This window comes from Rhea americana, unplaced genomic scaffold (assembly GCF_003343005.1).
Source record: "Rhea americana isolate MKP2758 unplaced genomic scaffold, rheAme1 scaffold_220, whole genome shotgun sequence".
Taxonomy (NCBI): Eukaryota; Metazoa; Chordata; class Aves; order Rheiformes; family Rheidae; genus Rhea; species Rhea americana.
The window spans coordinates 1,360,862-1,378,207 of NW_028186330.1; the positions used below are offsets into that span (position 1 = coordinate 1,360,862).

Sequence of the window (17,346 nt, forward strand, 5' to 3'; positions counted from 1 at the left end):
GAGAAAGAGATGATGGTCCATTTAAAAACAACTGTAACAATCACTGCCTTAAGCTGTCCTTCCTGCTCTCTTCTCTCTACTGCAGATGAAGGAATATGAGATAATAAACAAAAGTAAAATCGGTGTCAGCTTATCTGAAAGCTCAGAGTGAAAAATGCAGCAATTTACAGTCTAAATTGTCTCTACAGCAACTGCAGATAAYTCGAACAAGGAAGCAGGGAGAGCATGAGACAGGAGTCACTACTGGCCAGCCAAAACATGACTGTTTGACCATTATGCATACCAGGTTTTTAAATGTTGATAGTTCCACCATAATTATATTCAAGTAAATGTTAAAAACTAGAAAATCTATTTTTAGGGTAGAATTTCAGAACATGAAGTGTGATAAAAAATTGTGAAAATACAATAGTTTGCACTCACTACTACTTGCAATTTTACTTCAGCAGTTTCTTGTCGGAGTGGTTTCCAGTAGACACACTRCTGATTTACTGGACAGGTTTCAAGAAATGAAAGAAAAACACTTACCCACTGACTTCTTGATTCAACTGTTTTGCTGTCCACATGGGTGCCTTCACTGATCCATACAGCAGTAGATGTTCTCGCACAGTTARCGTGTCAAACAGCACATCGTACTGGGGGCAAACACCCAGCTCTGTCCTGATGGCAGCCAGATCAGTACGTATGTCCTTTCCATTGATGATAATGGTACCAGAGCTGGGTGGATACAGGCCAGTCAGCAGTGAACTAATGTAAGAAAAGAAATTTGTTTTCAGCAACCTCTTACACAGGCCTTATTATATAGTTAATATTCRGATCTGAGGCATCTCCTCAATTGATTTGTATTCGTATTTTTTYGTACCATCATTAAAGCAACATTTATTCAAATGAGCATAATTATAGGGAAATAAGAGTATTTGGGGCTTTGTCCCCCCCTTCATTTAACCAAGATATCAACAGTTCCTCAACTTGTTATCTCCGGAAGGAAACTTGCTTTCCTAGGGAAATTTAACTATCCAGCATTTCCTTATTAAAGCACATGCTTTAGACGAACAGCATTTCCTAGTGGAAGCCCTATGCTGCATCACTAATTTGATTAAGTTGATCAAAATTAATATAAAGTAGAAATACATTAACTTCTTAATTAAGACATAAAAAAAAATCATTTTGTTACTTCTCTTTCTAGTCAACTGTCAAGAAGCCCCTTATAACATCTAGGAACAAAGCATGAAAATTCTTAAGATCCTATACTCTCTGCATGATAGGAGTGCACATAGAATGCTAGAAGAGAACACAGAATGACGCATTCATTCCCACAATCAGACCTCCCCAGCTGCTACTTCAACTGCTTCTGTGAACTACTGCATCACGCTATGGTGGAGAGGGTCCAGGTCTCTAGTCTGTACAGAGCTTTTGTCATAGATGTATATTCACTTTTCATGTACTTTGGGGATTTTAAAAATGGAAGGGGGACATTTGAGAAAAAGACCGAGGAAAGAGTTAACGAATATTTTAAAGCAGTGAAAGCATAGGAAACACCAGGACAACTGCAATACCATTAAAAAGCACACATACATAACTGTTGTCTTTCCAGCTCCATTAGGCCCCAAGAGTGCTGTTATTTGACCTTGATGGAAAGTGAGGCTGAGATCTTTCACAGCCGCCTGCTGGCCATCCACATGCTCCTTAGTGAGTGACAGCAGCACAACACCGATGGTGGTTCCTTCAGTGCTAGCACCTTTCCCATCTGGAGGTCCTGGGTCTGTATGGTGAAGAACCGCAGACCACGAAAGTCTCAGAACTCAAAATGATTACATAAAAGAGAATAACAGGTTAATCCAACCCTTGGTGCCATCTACCAAATTTGGACCAGATGCTCAGAATGACATAAGATCCACTGAAATTTGAGATATTGTGCCAGTTAATATCAGCTAAGAATTCAGTCTAGTAGTTTATATACATAAATTAAGAAGTTCCACTGTGGTTTTAAAAAGCTTCCTAAAACAGTAAGGCCAAGTGTGTCTGTGCACATGCACATCTCCACACAGTTCTAAAATAGATGTGWTATGTTTTATTTCTGCAGGAAAAAAAGCAGCTAATAATCACTTCAATTAAAATATTGTTTTAAGTTCATAAACATGAGAAAATGCAAATAGTGTAGAACTACTCGATGTATGCCATCCAGTTTCAGGCATCTGACAGAGACGGTCTTAATTCCTTCAGTCAATAAAGCAAAGTAGACCTCTTTGTGAAATGACACAGATCAGCAGCCTGGTTTAAACATAATCCAAGGTCTTCTATACAAGTGGGTACCCAGTATTTTTCTGCTAACTGTGACRCAAGGAACTCAGTAAACTGAGATAACTGCATGATGCTCGTAAAGTTGGATTCTTTCATATGTCATGAGGAAAGGTTGGCATAACTATCTCTACTTTCCCAGCATGGCCACAGACAAGCGTCAGTCATTTTACTCACTACAACTGAMAACTCTGGCAGTGAGCATTTTTTTTGGTTTTGTTTTAAGCGAGCAAAACTGAAATGTTATTTCAAATAARCTGAGATTACTGTGGATGAGGACTGTGAGAAGAAGAGAGTGTATATATACACAAAAAGAGATTATCATTTCAAGGAGTGGTTTGGTGAGATTGTGAATTAGGGAGATGTTTGCTCCTTCCATAGTCATTTTTAAACTAGAAAAAGCTGTTGCCAGAAACTTGAGGTTACATTCCAGCAAGAGATTACAAGATACTGGGGCATTTCTGAGAGGTCCTTCTGTCCACGAGTCTCTCTTTCATTTAGCTTCTTTATATTTTGGTCAGGCACATAAAACCACGAACAATATTCTTGCCCTTTCTGCCTGCACAGCCTGAAACTTAACAGACAAATTAAGTCCAGAACCAGTCTGAGACAATGTAGAGTCTCCAGCAAGATTCAGAGGAGGAGCTCTGAATTAACTGTGGTCACCAAAATAATCGCTCTGAGACATCTCCCCAAAGGTCTATTCCAAATGGGCACCCAGCCCAGGCGTCCTGCCATCCCTACTCTATTGATCATACTTACAGTTTGTAGGACCCACACCCTAGACCTTTCCTAATACACCTCTGATTCCCTAAGTGCTTTCCAATCTCATTGAACAGGCCGTGACTCAGACTCCTTGGCAAAAATGAAGGAATCGCAAGTGGAGGTCTCACACAGAAGCAGGTTACTTTGCCCCAGCTGTTCCAAGTTACTTACCCATAACTACATTTATCCCATTAACAGTGCAATAAAGCTCAATTCTCATGAAAGAGTAGGCTACTTTGCACACACAGCAAGGTTAGAGTTTACACACAGACATTTGCTGTCAAGCATGAAATATTTATAAAAGTGTTAAGMAGAGAACTTTGACTGATAAGATCCACAAAGTTGGACACAATCACTTGGATGGCTTAAGCCAAAAGCCCACATAGGTAACTCCTCAGTCAGAGGACATTTGATATTTTTTGCTCCCTCCTCTTCTCTTTCCACAGAGGGTCCATGAATCCACAGTGAAGTCAGCATGGATTACACCAAGGGGAAATCATGCTTAACCAATCTGATAGCTTTCTGTGATGGAATGACTGGCTGGGTAGATGAGGGGAGAGCAGTGGACATTGTCTACCTTGACTTCGGCAAGGCTTTTGACACTGTCTCCCATAAGGCAAGCCCAGGAAGTGCAGGTTAGACGAGTGGACAGTGAGGTGGATTGAGAACTGGCTGAAAGGCAAAGCTCAGAGGGTTGTCATCAGTGACATGGAGTCCAGTTGGAGGCCTGCGGCATCCTCCAGGGCTCAGTCCTGGCTCCCATCTTGTTCAACTTCTTCATCAATGACCTGGATGAGGGGACAGAGTGCYTCCTCAGCAAGTTTGCAGATGACACCAAGCTGGGAGGAGTGGCTGATACACCTGAGGGCTGTGCTGCCATTCAGAGAGACCTGGACAGGCTGGAGAGCTGGGCAGAGAGGAACCTCATGAGGTTCAACAAGAGCAAGTGCAGGGTCCTGCACCTAGGGAGGAGTAACTCTGTACACCAGTACAAGATGGGKGCTGACCTGCTGGAGAGCAGCTGTGCAGAGAAGGACCCGGGAGTGCTAGTGGATGACAGGTTGACCATGAGCCAGCAATGTGCCCTTGTGGCCAAGAAGGCCAACGGTATCCTGGGGTGCATTAGGAAGAGTGTTGCCAGTAGGTTGAGGGAGGTGATTCTTCTCTCTTCAGCCCTGGGGAGGCCTCACCTCGAGTACTGCGTCCAGTTCTGGGATCCCCAGTACAAGAGACATGGAGCTGCTGGAGAGARTCCAGTGTAGGGCTACAAAGATGATCAAAGGGCTGGAGCACCTGCCCTAGGAGGAACAGCTGYGAGAGCTGGGCCTCTTCAGCCTGGGGAAGACAAGACTGAGGGGGGATCTTATCAATGTGTACAAGTACCTGAAGGGAGGGTGTCAAGGGGAYGGGGACAARCTCTYTTCAGTTGTCCCATGTGACAGGACAAGAGGCAAKGGGCAGAAAYTGAAGCACAGGAAGTTCYGCCTGACCGTGAGGGGGAATTTGTTCCCTGTGAGAGTGACRGAGCACTGGACCAGGTTGCCCAGAGAGGTTGTGGAGTCTCCTTCTCTGGAGMTCTTCAAGCCCCGCCTGGATGCAACCCTGTCTAGCATGCTCTAGGTGACCCTGCTTGAGCARCAGGGAGGAGTTGGACTAGATTATCTCCAGAGGTCCCTTCCAACCGTACCGACTCTGTGATGTCTTCATTGTCAGTAAGGATCAAAGACAGTCATCCAATAAAATGGAACTGTCCCAACTTGCAGAAATTCAGACAAAATTCATACTACTAGTTTTTCACAAGTGTTTAAATGAACCACAATGCTTTTGAAAGTTACCCTACTCTAAGAGGTACCAATATAAAAGGCTGCTGAGTCATTCAGCTTCCTCATCTATGCTACAGACAACTGGATCATTTGTCAGTTACTGTCATTGCCAAAAATATAAAAAATAAAAAAATAAAGTTTTCCAAGGCCCAAGAGTGAATATGAGTGACTTACTCTTCCTTCCACAAAACTTAAAGGAATGTGAAAAGTCTTTCAAGGGGCCTGAGGTGGTGGTGGTGGTAAACTAGTTTATTTTTAAGCAATCAGGTACAGAAATGGAAGGGCAGTGAAAGTGTCTACAGACAGAAAAAATAATAGTAAGAGGAAGCGTAACTTTTTAAATAGAGCAGGAAAAGTATAGTGATTACAGGAAATCTAAAGAAGAGGAAATCTTAGAATTTGCAGGGAGAGAGGAGAACAAACCTAAGTTCTCTACAGAAACAAGCAGCAGATCAAAAACAGCAGAATAGGAGGAAGATCAGCAGATCCTAAAAAAAAGTAAAGAGGCAGCACAGGAACAGGACGGACACAAGAAATATTTATCTGATTTTTTTTTTTTTTTAGTTTTCTAAACTATTTCTATACAACAGCTTTAACTGAATCATTCAAGCATTACAAGCGAGAGCTCAATTAATAGCATATAATACACCCAGTATGTATTATATCCTGGAGCAAACAAAAGGACAAGATCTAAAAAATATATAATTTAGGAGCAAGCAATGATAATAGAATATTGATCAAAATCAGCACATCATTCAGAAAAAAAGCATTTATTAAAATTATTACTACCACAAACCTTTTTCTTGGAAGTTTTCATTGAAGAAAAACATATCAGAATTCAGATAATGTTTCTTTCCACACAGGTTCTTCCAGTAGGAAGCAGTAAAAGGAAAGTACCATTGGTTCCTTATTCCAAATTTTCCTAAATGTTAGGAACAATAGTAACAGTTAAAAAAGTTACTCAGTTACTGAGTTCAAACTTTAATAAATTGGAACAAAAATCATTTACCTGCAACACTGAGTCCTATCATAAAATAACAAAGCCTCAGAGGTATCATGATTTATCCTGCCCTCAAATCAGCTTCAAAGTGCAACAGAACCAAGAAATTAGCAATATAGTCACAGCCTAATAAGATATTATATACTAAAAAGAAAAAAGAAAATGTATCAAATGGCCTRTCAAGGCAAATAGCTTTTTTTTTTATTATAAATGTTGCACTGATCACTAAAGGTTCCTCTTCCATCACTATGTGTACAATTTCAACCACTCAGCATAAGAAACATTCACTGTAGTACATAAGCAAAGCGCAATAGTAGGCTCCAATATACAACCTAAACTTAGAAATTCTCTGATCCTGCAGTGCTTCACTTACCAATTAAACAGCACATTTTGTGCACTGGAGTTGCTGTTCATTTACAGATAATGCCAGGTGCCAATTTAAGTTAAATTCTGTCAAATTCAGCTGCATATTCCTCACACTCCTATCTTTCAAAGCAAAATTAATTTTTTCATTTTTATATTTTCTAAATAAACACAGAGCAGCCGAAAGAAAAGATGACTTATGCAAATCTGAGGAAAGGTAAATTTCAAACAGCTATTTAGGCATTAGGATATGATTCCAAATGTCCAACTCAATGACATTCATAAAACTTAGGTATTGAATAAGATATCCCACCACATTCTGAAAACACGCTTGAAAAAATTAATTACTTTTCATTACAAACTGCACTCTAGAGTGACTGGGAATGAGATATAGCAAGCAGGCTGTTCAGTTTTTCTTAGTGATCTGAAAGTATATTGCTGTTTGAAGCCAAGTAACGACCTGGAAGATTCCTCCACTTTCACAGGAAGTTTTGCTACTAAGCTGAGCTCTGTTATTGTGGACTCTCAACAAAATCCCAAATTATTCCTTCCAATATTTGCCATCTTTATAAACAAACCAATGAACTCCAAGCCTTGCTACAAATTCTAGTCCATTTGTTAGCACTATTTGATATCTGTTTATACAGAAAGACTTTCTTACAAAGTCTTTAATGGCAATCAGGCAATTTTGCAAGTCAAAGCTTCAACACAGATAAAATGTTTTTGTTTTTATTCTGTAGAATAAGGAAAACCAACTATTTCATTCAATGGCTATATCTGTGGATGCTTCCAAAACATAAGAGGCTCAGAATTAAAACAGCATTCTGTTCTTACCAGGCATAATATTGCTGAAGTACCAGCCAGCCACAGAATATAAAATGGAGTCAAAGAATATAATCCAGCACATCCATCCAAAGGTCACGTATCCTCCTCGTACTACTGGCTGGTACATATTATTCCACTGAATTCCTAGTCGTAGTAATAATAATGATTTTTAAAAGGTCAAAGCTAAATCAGTACAGCATTAAATATCACAAACACATCAACATACACATCAAGGGTATTTAAGCATTGACAGAAAAAAGACTGAAGTTAATAACAGTAAGCCTAGCTGAATAGAAATGAATCGCCATGCCTTTCCAAGCCTCTCTTTAGAGCAGCAGGTAACACGGCTGCTGAGAAAATTGCAAAGAACTTGTTACAGGAAGGGCTGTTTATGAAGTTTTAGCTGGTCCTTAATTTGGCAAAATAAAAAAGTTACGACTCTCAAAATGCTCCATCAAACTGTTTAATAAACCAGGCCTTACGASGCACTGCTGATACTCAAAAGAAATGGGTTATACAAAGTTGCAAGTCATTTATTACTGTTAAATCTGAAAATTGTAACTAAGGAGTAGGCTTTTGTGACTTAAGACTTTGTTCCAAGGTTACCTGGAACTACAAACACTAATTATCTGAATAATCACTTGATAGAAGCATTCCATTACAGAAGACATGAAAGGAAGAAACAAAATACKAGCACTACAGAGAGCGACAGTATTTCTGAAAAGTAAAAGGAATTGAATCATAGATTTATATAAGCATTGCTTATTTTTATAATAAGAGGCAAAATGCTACTTTGCAGTACAGCAGGTCATGGTATTTTTTCCACAAGTCTTTTTCTACATATGTTGAGAAAAGTAGTTTTTCATGAAGCTTTTTTGTTAGCCCCYCACCTTTTCTTCTCTCCCTCCCTCAGCAAAGATTAGTCATCTTGATGGAAATGTCTGTGGAAAATTTTTAAGTCAAACTTTTAAGTCTACAACTTTTTTTCCCCACTTTTATCAGCTTTTGTACCATTAAAATATTTTTCTAGTGCCTAGTGGTTTGAAACATCCATTGTCATTAAAACCAATCTTGCCCTAATAGTATTTAAAAAAAAAAAAAAAGGGATTCCATACCTTCATATATTTAGATATGCAAATATATGACCTTTGCCATTTATCAAGGGCCCATACATTCACTTACTACTTCTCTTCAACATTAATAGGAGCAGCTTCTTACCTTGGGGATAGTAGGGATCACTGGGTTAAACCATGTAGTGACTTCCTACAACACTTACTGCTTCTAAAGATTTTTTCCTAACACTTAAATACAATACAGATTTCTTGTGCACTTTTGCACTTGCTCAGTAGCTCTTGGTGGGGATTTCACCAGCTGTCTCTAGGCTTGCAGACAGGCATTTTGCAACTCCGGCTGAGTACAAAAAGGGTCATGTAGGAAAAAGTTACCAGATTCTTTACAAAGTAAGGCCTTTTTTTTAACCTTATAAAGCATAACAGTTAAATATTCATTTTAGCATTATCTTGACAGCGATTAACATGTACTCCTTGATTTCATATACTTTTTCACATAATACTGTGCATAGCATTAGTGTATGTGAGCCTACACAAATCTAATACAAAACCCTGCATTGATAGCCTCACCATCTAACAAGCATCAGAGTGGCCAGCAACATCAATGACAATTTCTGAGAAACTTCTACAGGTGCTATGCCCACAGCTTCCCCCACTGGACAATGAGAAATAATATGTTCAAATAGGGAAATAATATTCAGACAGATGTTTATYCTTAGCCTCCTCAGCTCTCCTGAATTTCACCTAACTTAAAATTTGGTTTTGCATCTTTAACTCTTTCACACACACTGCCATCTCTCAGTAGATGAGGAKGAGATTTTCCTCCAACCTGTGTTGCCAGTCTTAAGACAGAGCAACTCTGACTACTTTAATTTTCTGCTAGAAAGTAAGTGACACAAGGTTGATTTGTTTCAACAGGCATTAAAGAGGTTTTGGTTCTCCCTTATGATCTGTGCTGCTCACTCATTACAGAGATTTTTTTTCAGAACAATGTAAATAGAAAACATTTCCAAATGTAGTTACTTGAAAGCATAATTACAAAGCCTTTCTCTAGTTGGAGATCTTACCTACTTCTTGGCCCTCGAAATATGTAATGACAAATATTCCTTGCCCAAAAGCAGTTGTAGACAGAAGACACTATAACATCGCAGGAGAAACAGAATGTGAACATCAAATAAAACGCTTAAAAAGTTCCATAAGAAAAAAATAATTTGCAATATTAAAAACCAAGCAGAAAATAGTTTACTGTTTCACATTTCTTCCTTTCAAATTTTAACAATACTTCCTCACATTCTGCATATTTGCTCCACTTTAAAGAGTTCCACTTAGTTATTAATATTGGAAAGCATTATTTAGCTTTACCATAAGTTATATACCAATACAAATCTACCACATATTGAAAACATGTAATGTATAACAATGTAACAAGAGGTAAAGCAGGTCAGCTTTTTTCCATTGTTTYATGTGGCATAAATTGTTCAATCACCTTAACATGTTTTCTTTTGAAAGAGTGAAGCCATTAAGTGTGAAGTACAGGTTTGCATTACATAACAGTGTTACTTGATGCCCCAGTCGCTGATACACTATGTTAAAACAGTGCAAAGACATAAAACAGCTTGTGGCATCCATAAAGCTAGAGAGGATGTGGAAGAATTGATGCTTAAGTAACAGTACTTTTGATTCCTTCCTACAATAAGAACAATACTTCTCAGTAGGATATCTACTAAGGAGTCACCTATTTTCAGTGAAATACAGAAGCAAAACAAACCTGGGACAAAATCAGTAAATCATATTCTAAGTTTTCAAAACTATGGAAATGCACAGTACGCTTGGAGAAGGAAGATTAGAAAGAGAAAAGAAATACTTACTGTAACCATCTGGCTGGCAAAACTCAGCTGGTTTTGCAGGACCAACAAAACTATGTAGGGTAAAAAACTGATCATATACACAAGGCTGGCACACAGAGCTGCTGTGTTGGCACTGCGAAAAAATGCTCCCAACAGATAGCTAAACATAATAACTGCCACTCCAAAATCCAGAAGGAAAAGGAAGATGAGGAAGCTGTTGCTGTAAGCAAAGATTCCACTCGCTTTTAAAATGACAACGAGAACACAGCTACTTATCGTGAGTACGGTGACATTCTCCAGAAACCAAGCCAAGAAATGAATGGCTGGATGTACACCCATTGTCTTCATATACTGCAAGACAATATAGCAAAAACATCTTAAAACTAGGACACTTAAAAAAAAAAAAAAAAAAAAAAACACTCCTCTTTCTAAGCAAAATGCTATCTTCATTTGAATAGCTTGTCTCCTTTCCCTTTTCCCGGGCTCTCTTCTGTTACTCTCTTCTAGAACTAAAGTCCAGTTCTGAACGAGAGCTGCCTCTGAGCTTATCACATATAAGCACGAGGAATCCCAATGCTCAGGCAAAATACACTTTTTGCATGGAACCAGATGCAAGATCACAGGGTCCTTCAGCAGGGAGACTGCCCTTATATATTCTAAAAAGTACTGAACATATCTATTGTATAAACAAGTGTTCTTCTCAGTTTGTTGCTGAACTGAGAGCAATATTTTTTTAAAAAATGTTGTTTAAATGTTTTAATAAGTTTAAAAAACAATCTACTCACCACATCCTTTCCAAAGAGGAACACATTGTGTTGGTAGATAAACTTCTAATAAATGTTGAATATGTTTGTAAACTTGCATGCATTATCATGAAAGTGATAATTTAGACAGGTACGGGGTATCTCCCCTCCATTTTTTAAAAAAGAGCATTTGGAAATTAGGTAATATTATTTCTGAGGAATTCTTATCAAATTATATCAAAATGCACTTTTCAGACAATATCAAATTAATATTTTAAAACATTCCARAAAAAGAAGCCTAGCTTATAAGGCAAAGCTTAGAGAAATYAGATAATTTCCCAGATTCAGAAAAAGATTCTGGTAGCATGAAGAGCAGCATAATTCTTTTTTTAAAAAAAGTTTCATTTATCCATACAGAAAAATATATATCATAAAAAATTCTATACGCTTAGCATCTGCTTAGACTTGTCATTGCATAAATAAATAGTTTTGTCTCCCTTTTCCTGTATCACCAKCCCTTATATTTCTGATAATTCCATGAAATATAAGGCAAATTTTTAATTTGGTTCAGGATAGATTATCAGATTAGGCCATACATAATTGTTATTTAAGAGAGCAGAATATGAAAGAACACAAAATAAATATCACTCTAATCATAATTCTGTATGGTATTCTTAGCTATGGATGGACACAGCAGCAGCTAAATGCATTCAGAATCTACAAAGAACAGACTCTCAAACCACCAGGACTCACTCCAAACAACAAATTCCAGCTGCAAATTTTATGAATCTTTTGCATGTTTTTCTTTTATCTCAGGGATTTTTTAAAAAAATTAAGAGGACTGATGCCTAAGCTCAAAGCAATAATCTTGTGAACCTGAGTTGGCAGCTAGTTCTTGAACCTACTACCCAGAGGAAGCAAGTGAAAATAAAAATAGTTGGATTGTGAGTACTCAAAAGAACCCCCAAACTTCAAGTTGTGTATTTCAGCATGCTCTGTTAAAGCAATTCTAACTTCAGAGACTTAGTTTTGTCTTACCTCTTCGAGGTGAATTTCTCTCTCATAAACCAATTCGCGAACCATGCCAGCAACAGATACCATCCAYGTTAACATCATCATAAGTGGGAAAAAAAACCCTATATTGTTCAAGAATCTATAAAAAAATATGCATAACAGTAAGTCTTATTTTTGTTCAGGTTAGGTAATTTACTCATTTATTTTTCATGCAACTAGCTAAGCATATGTAATAGTACTATAATTTTATGTTAACACATGTCAGTCATAAAACTCATGTAATCCCCTCTCTGGGGTAATGAGCCTCCGCTCATAGTAAAACAAAATTCAAATTTGTGTCAACTGCAAATGAACACATTTGGAGTGCAAGGAGTATCACGAGTTAGTCGACTTTTGCTTCATTAGAACAGATTTCTCAGTAGTCAATAAATTTACATAATGATACTCAGAGTGTTACAATGGCTTTTCACAGAACCACCCTAGACTTTTTGTTTTGCTCATATCATCTTTATGCTATATTTCACCACATACCAGGGACCAATTCTCAGTTTTGCACAGGATAGCTAAGAATGGAAAGTGAGTTTCTTATGCTCTAAGCTAGCTTCTCAAAATGTTGTCTCTGCCTCTATCCAGAAGGCTACTCCACAGTACAGCTGTAAATTGCTTGCAAGGAGTCACTTGCCGAATAGAGGTTACACAGTGTGTTGTGGACGCATCTCCTCAAAAACATTCCTTATGGTGTGGCATTCAGGTACCAGACATACTGGTTCAAWCCTATGCCAGGATATGCATTCACCCATTGCAAAAATCTGAAGGCTTTGGAAGCTTTCCAAGTCTTCCAACYAACTCAGTGCTAACATAATAATATATTGAATTATAAAAGGAAGAAAATTTACTTACAGATCACTGGTATGACAAGGGTAAGGCATGGCTTGCACCTGAACTGCTGGCTCCAAGATATCTGTCCCAGTTTGTACTGAAATAATTGCCCTTTCAATCATGTCTTGTAGAGGAATAAAGATATGGTTGTATTTAAACCCATCAGTTGGCAAGTTCTGGGGATGAGATTTCCACATTGGGTTTTTTATCAAATCTGTTCTCATGCTATAGAGAACACTGGTTCTAATTGTATACGAAATTTGTTGTGGAAGATTTCTAGCATCTTGGGTCTTGTTGTTTGGCATGTTGAAGATGATACCTGACACAAGAAGGAAAAGCTCTTAATTCTTAAGCTTATATCATTTATTTTTGCTTTTCGTTCATTTTAAACATAGCTAACTCATGGCCAACTATCAAATTACAGGAGGATACACTCATCTGTCACAGAATAGGCCTTTTAAAATACACTGCTTTCTTGGCTCACACCCAAGAAAGGTAGGTTTCGTACACTGACAACTTCTTTCACATTCATATTTAATCACACGATAAATGGGTTTGTAATGACCCTTTTTATTTGAGAAAATCCCTTTTATGATTTGCCTTTTGAAACTGTAGCTTATTTTCTTTTTATTCAGACTTAATCCATTTTGGGAGACTGATCTCAATTCCACAGTCAAATGAGCTACCACAAAATTTGTCCAACATATAACAGCCCATGGAAGTGGCCGAGAAAGAAAAGAGTATTAACCCACTAAAATTGACTCCAGTTTTTAATTTCAGAGTTAATTAATTAACTGCTGGCTTAACACAACATAATTCACATTATTTTCTCTAGCTCTGTAAAGAGAAATGTGGAAGAGAGCTTCATCCACAGCTGCAAAGATGAAACCAAATATAGCAAATTGACTGTATTTTCCTATTGTGTGACCAAGGTATTTTAGGGCTTCTTGATGAATAAAAGGAAGGAGATCTCTCATCTATCACCTGGCTCTCAAAAAGACAAAAATCACAGAATACTTCAGTCTTTGTTGTACAGCTTATTTTTTTTCAACTAGCCAAACACATTTCCCCATTTGTGCAAACAGTTAGTTTTCTAAAATGTTTCATGAGGCTATGAAGACTTCAAACAGAAAGAAAACGAGGAAAAATTCAGCTCCAGTTTCACATCTTACTACGGAAAGGATTATATGCCTACATCTGAACACGTGATGTTGACATATTTAACACATTTGGACCTTTTCACTGTCTTGAAAGCAAGCAAGATACATGTTGGCATATGATTCTCCCCTATGCAGCTGGGCATAAAATGGATTTACAGCATAACAATTCAGTTTCCTGAGGGCCAAGAGCTGTCCTTCAGTTTCTTCCCTTCAAGGGTTAAGCAATTTCATTGTCTACAAAGACACTGTTGAGCAGCTCTCCTTCCCCAAGGCATGGTCTGTTGGCTTTATACCCAGGCAAGGTGGCCATTTCTACGCTCTGCAAGGGCATGTACTGCAGGGGTGACAGAAAAGGCACAGTATTCTAGAYCATCTCTGTGTGATATTTTTATATATTTCCTTAGTATAGTTTTAATGTTTCATCCTTTCAAACYGCTTTGATATCATTTCTGCTGTGAGGGAGTCCAGGGAGACAATCAAAAAACCAAAATAGAGGRAAAAAATTATGGTACATGTTTACTGACTTAAATGGGAAAGTATTGTTTTCTTTCTTTTGGAAAGGCTACACACAACTTTAAAAGCATTTCACAAAAGAGAAGAAAGTGTGTAAAATAATATTTTTGTCTTTAAACTCTTTCAATGCAATTAATTGTTTCTCAGCAATAAGGATATTATGCAGAAAAGCATGCAATCCCAGGGAGGAAAAGAAATAACATCAGTTGCTTAAGAATTAATTTACTCTGAATAAACAAGTTAATTTCTCTGAGGTGTTTAAGAATGAAATTTAGAAAAAAAAATCCCTTTGTCCTTTTTGTAAAGCCAAAGGATGTGAAAATTAAAATGCAAAAGGAGAAAAATGAGGTGGTTTTGTCATAGTAAGTAGTCCAATTTCCTCAATAGTATACATTTTTCAGCTCTTTTTATTCTATTTATATGTTTATGAAGCTTCTTTTCCGTTTTATATTTCATTAGAAATAACAAACTCCAAAAATTCATTTTGAGACTCCACAATTAAAACAACAATATAGTTAGTCTTAATTGCATATTTTACAGCACTCAGATGTTGGGGAATAGCTAAATGTGCACTATTTTGCCTATATGTGTTTCAATATATACTTTGCAGTTGTGTAAGCTTAACCAAACTTAACAARAAACACAGAAAATGACATTTCCACAAAGTCTGATATTTTCTGTCAATACACATTTTAAATAAGTTACTTACTAGCCAAAAAATTATTTTGCTGCATGAGCTCACGAGCTTTCTCCTCCAATTTCTCAATAGATTCAAAAGGCTGGAAACGATCCAGTAAAACACAGGAAGAGATATTTACTAAGAGCTGTGACAACAGGTCAATCTGCTTAGTTGCTGAGCTGTTGAGCATCTTGTCCAACATAGTTTCTAAGATGAAGAAACAAATTGAAATGCCTTAGTTTTAATAAATTAAACAGAACAGAAAGGTATGTTCTCTCCTGCCCATCCTGTAGGAATAAATATCCTKTGTAAAAAAGACATTTAGGGAATATTTTCAAAAAACAGGATTATTAGTGTTATCTTATGGTAGCACAGTTCTTCATGATTCAGGGGCTTTTACATGTCCTCAGCTACATTTCCTTTCAGTTTCAGAGAAAAACAACAGTAAGTTCTAGGAAAAAAGACTGTGTCCACAAAGTTATAGGCCACACAACATTTCCTTACCCTTCCAGCACCACTCATAAATATGAGAGAATTACTCCATTTTGACCATCCCAGAACAAAGATTTGCCTTTTTATTCTTGTAATACATTGACCAGTCCTTATCTCCTCAGCATGGCTGAAGTTTCAAAYAGATTGTCACACAGGGCATGAGCATATAGTCTGAAGCCCTACATTTAAAAAAGCATCTCAATAAAACCAGAACCTCTCCATTTTGACTTGGATCTTAATTATGGAAGCAGTGTGAAGGTATACACAGATCCAAGGCTTGGGTTCCAAAAACAYTGAACCTTTGCTTCAGATCTCCATCCATTCTTAGAGATTTATCCGTAACATTTGAGGAAATAATCAGGATAGCATGAGCTAGAAACAAACTTGATTCATCTGAAGATCATAGAAACATCCAAATTTCTCAGGTAATATACAAACTATAGAATAGCCAACACAGGTTTCCATCTTTAGTTTTTCAAGACTCAGTTGAGCATATAGGTTTTAAAAAGGATAGGTGATGATGCCTGCCCCACCTTGGTAACAGGGGTGATAGACAGAACCTGGATCATAGATGTTACTCAGTTATGCAACGGAGCAAATATTACAGCAGGAAGGCAAATAAGAGAAAACAAGTTTGGAGTAGTCTGGACAAGAGGCAGCATTACCAGCCAGAGATTAAAAAAAGACCATGAGGAAAGGCAGTAGAGAAATTGCAAGTCTTGTCCTCAGAAGACAAGTAATGACAGGGTTAACTCATGGCTCAAGAGAAAACAACATCAAGTAGAGATATTATGTGTATCTATCTACTGCCATTCTTCAGGAAGATAACGAAGGAAATACATATGCTGGCACTTTTATTGCAGCATCAGAGAATAGAGTATTTTTAATATTAATCCCAAACAATAGTGTTTTCAAATACATTGTATAGAATTATAACCCTATATATGCATGCATATACATATATTCACACACAGGCGCACACACACACACACACACACACAAATCAGAGACTTCCTCAGCAGCTGATCTTTATAACACATTAAGTTGAAATAAATCAAAAGTTAACTTAAAACAATCCTCTCTTGTGATTTAACATTTACATTTTTAGCTGCTGGCTTGAAGTATGGCACAATTAAATAGTTCTGAAAGTAAYATACTGTATTTTAAAAACTGTGTGAACAAAGAACTCTATGCTCCAGTATAGAAATAACATCTTAATACAGGAACATATATAACAATGGGGAAATCTTAGAATATATTGAAATATTTAGAAATTTAGAATATAGATATATAAAATTGCTCACCTTGGATTTTTTTTGCATTTATAAATATAGCAGTCACAAATAAACTTGACAGGGCTGCTTTTAATATCTTCATATCTCATTAAAAGCAAACTCAGCCTTTACCTCCCACTTGGCTTGTTTAATCTATAAGTTAACTAATTGGGAAGGAATATAATTATTTTCTATAAAAGTACTAGGCAGAACTGCTTTTTAAGGTTGCAAGAATAAATTGGAATATACCAGACATGAATGAACCCTGGTTGGAAATCAGGAGGAAACTTCTAATTATCAGGTGATTTCAGTTGAGGTACAGCTTTCAGTGAGGATGCTAAAGCTMTTTGTTTGCTTCCACACAACACCATTTCATTAAAATGAGGGCAGCAGAGCAGTAGCATGAAGGAAAGCTGCTTGTTTTTATCCCGACTGCTACATCCAAAGTCACATACAGCTCTAAGGGGAGAAAGATTCCTTGGGAGTAGAAACAGTGCACATCTGGGAGACATCACTGAAGAACACGACAGAGAGTCAGGAAACAGGAGCCAAAATGAAGAGTCTGTGTCTCCCAGTGCTTCCCAAGAGGTTCATAAGGACCACT

At 37.3% G+C, this 17,346-nt stretch overlaps 1 protein-coding gene across 1 annotated transcript in view; it reads right to left on the reverse strand.

Annotated features, from left to right (window-relative positions):
- The window catches only part of ABCA13 (ATP binding cassette subfamily A member 13), a 202,159-nt gene that overhangs the window by 105,751 nt on the left and 79,062 nt on the right, over positions 1–17,346 (reverse strand). The window contains exons 29-37 of the mRNA XM_085305455.1: positions 15,007–15,183; positions 12,646–12,943; positions 11,770–11,884; positions 10,010–10,339; positions 9,209–9,278; positions 7,081–7,215; positions 5,680–5,805; positions 1,573–1,759; positions 526–744 (exon numbers count right to left, since the gene is read on the reverse strand). Coding sequence (XP_085161581.1) covers positions 526–744; positions 1,573–1,759; positions 5,680–5,805; positions 7,081–7,215; positions 9,209–9,278; positions 10,010–10,339; positions 11,770–11,884; positions 12,646–12,943; positions 15,007–15,183 — 1,657 coding nt within the window. The remainder of the gene's footprint in view (positions 1–525; positions 745–1,572; positions 1,760–5,679; positions 5,806–7,080; positions 7,216–9,208; positions 9,279–10,009; positions 10,340–11,769; positions 11,885–12,645; positions 12,944–15,006; positions 15,184–17,346) is intronic.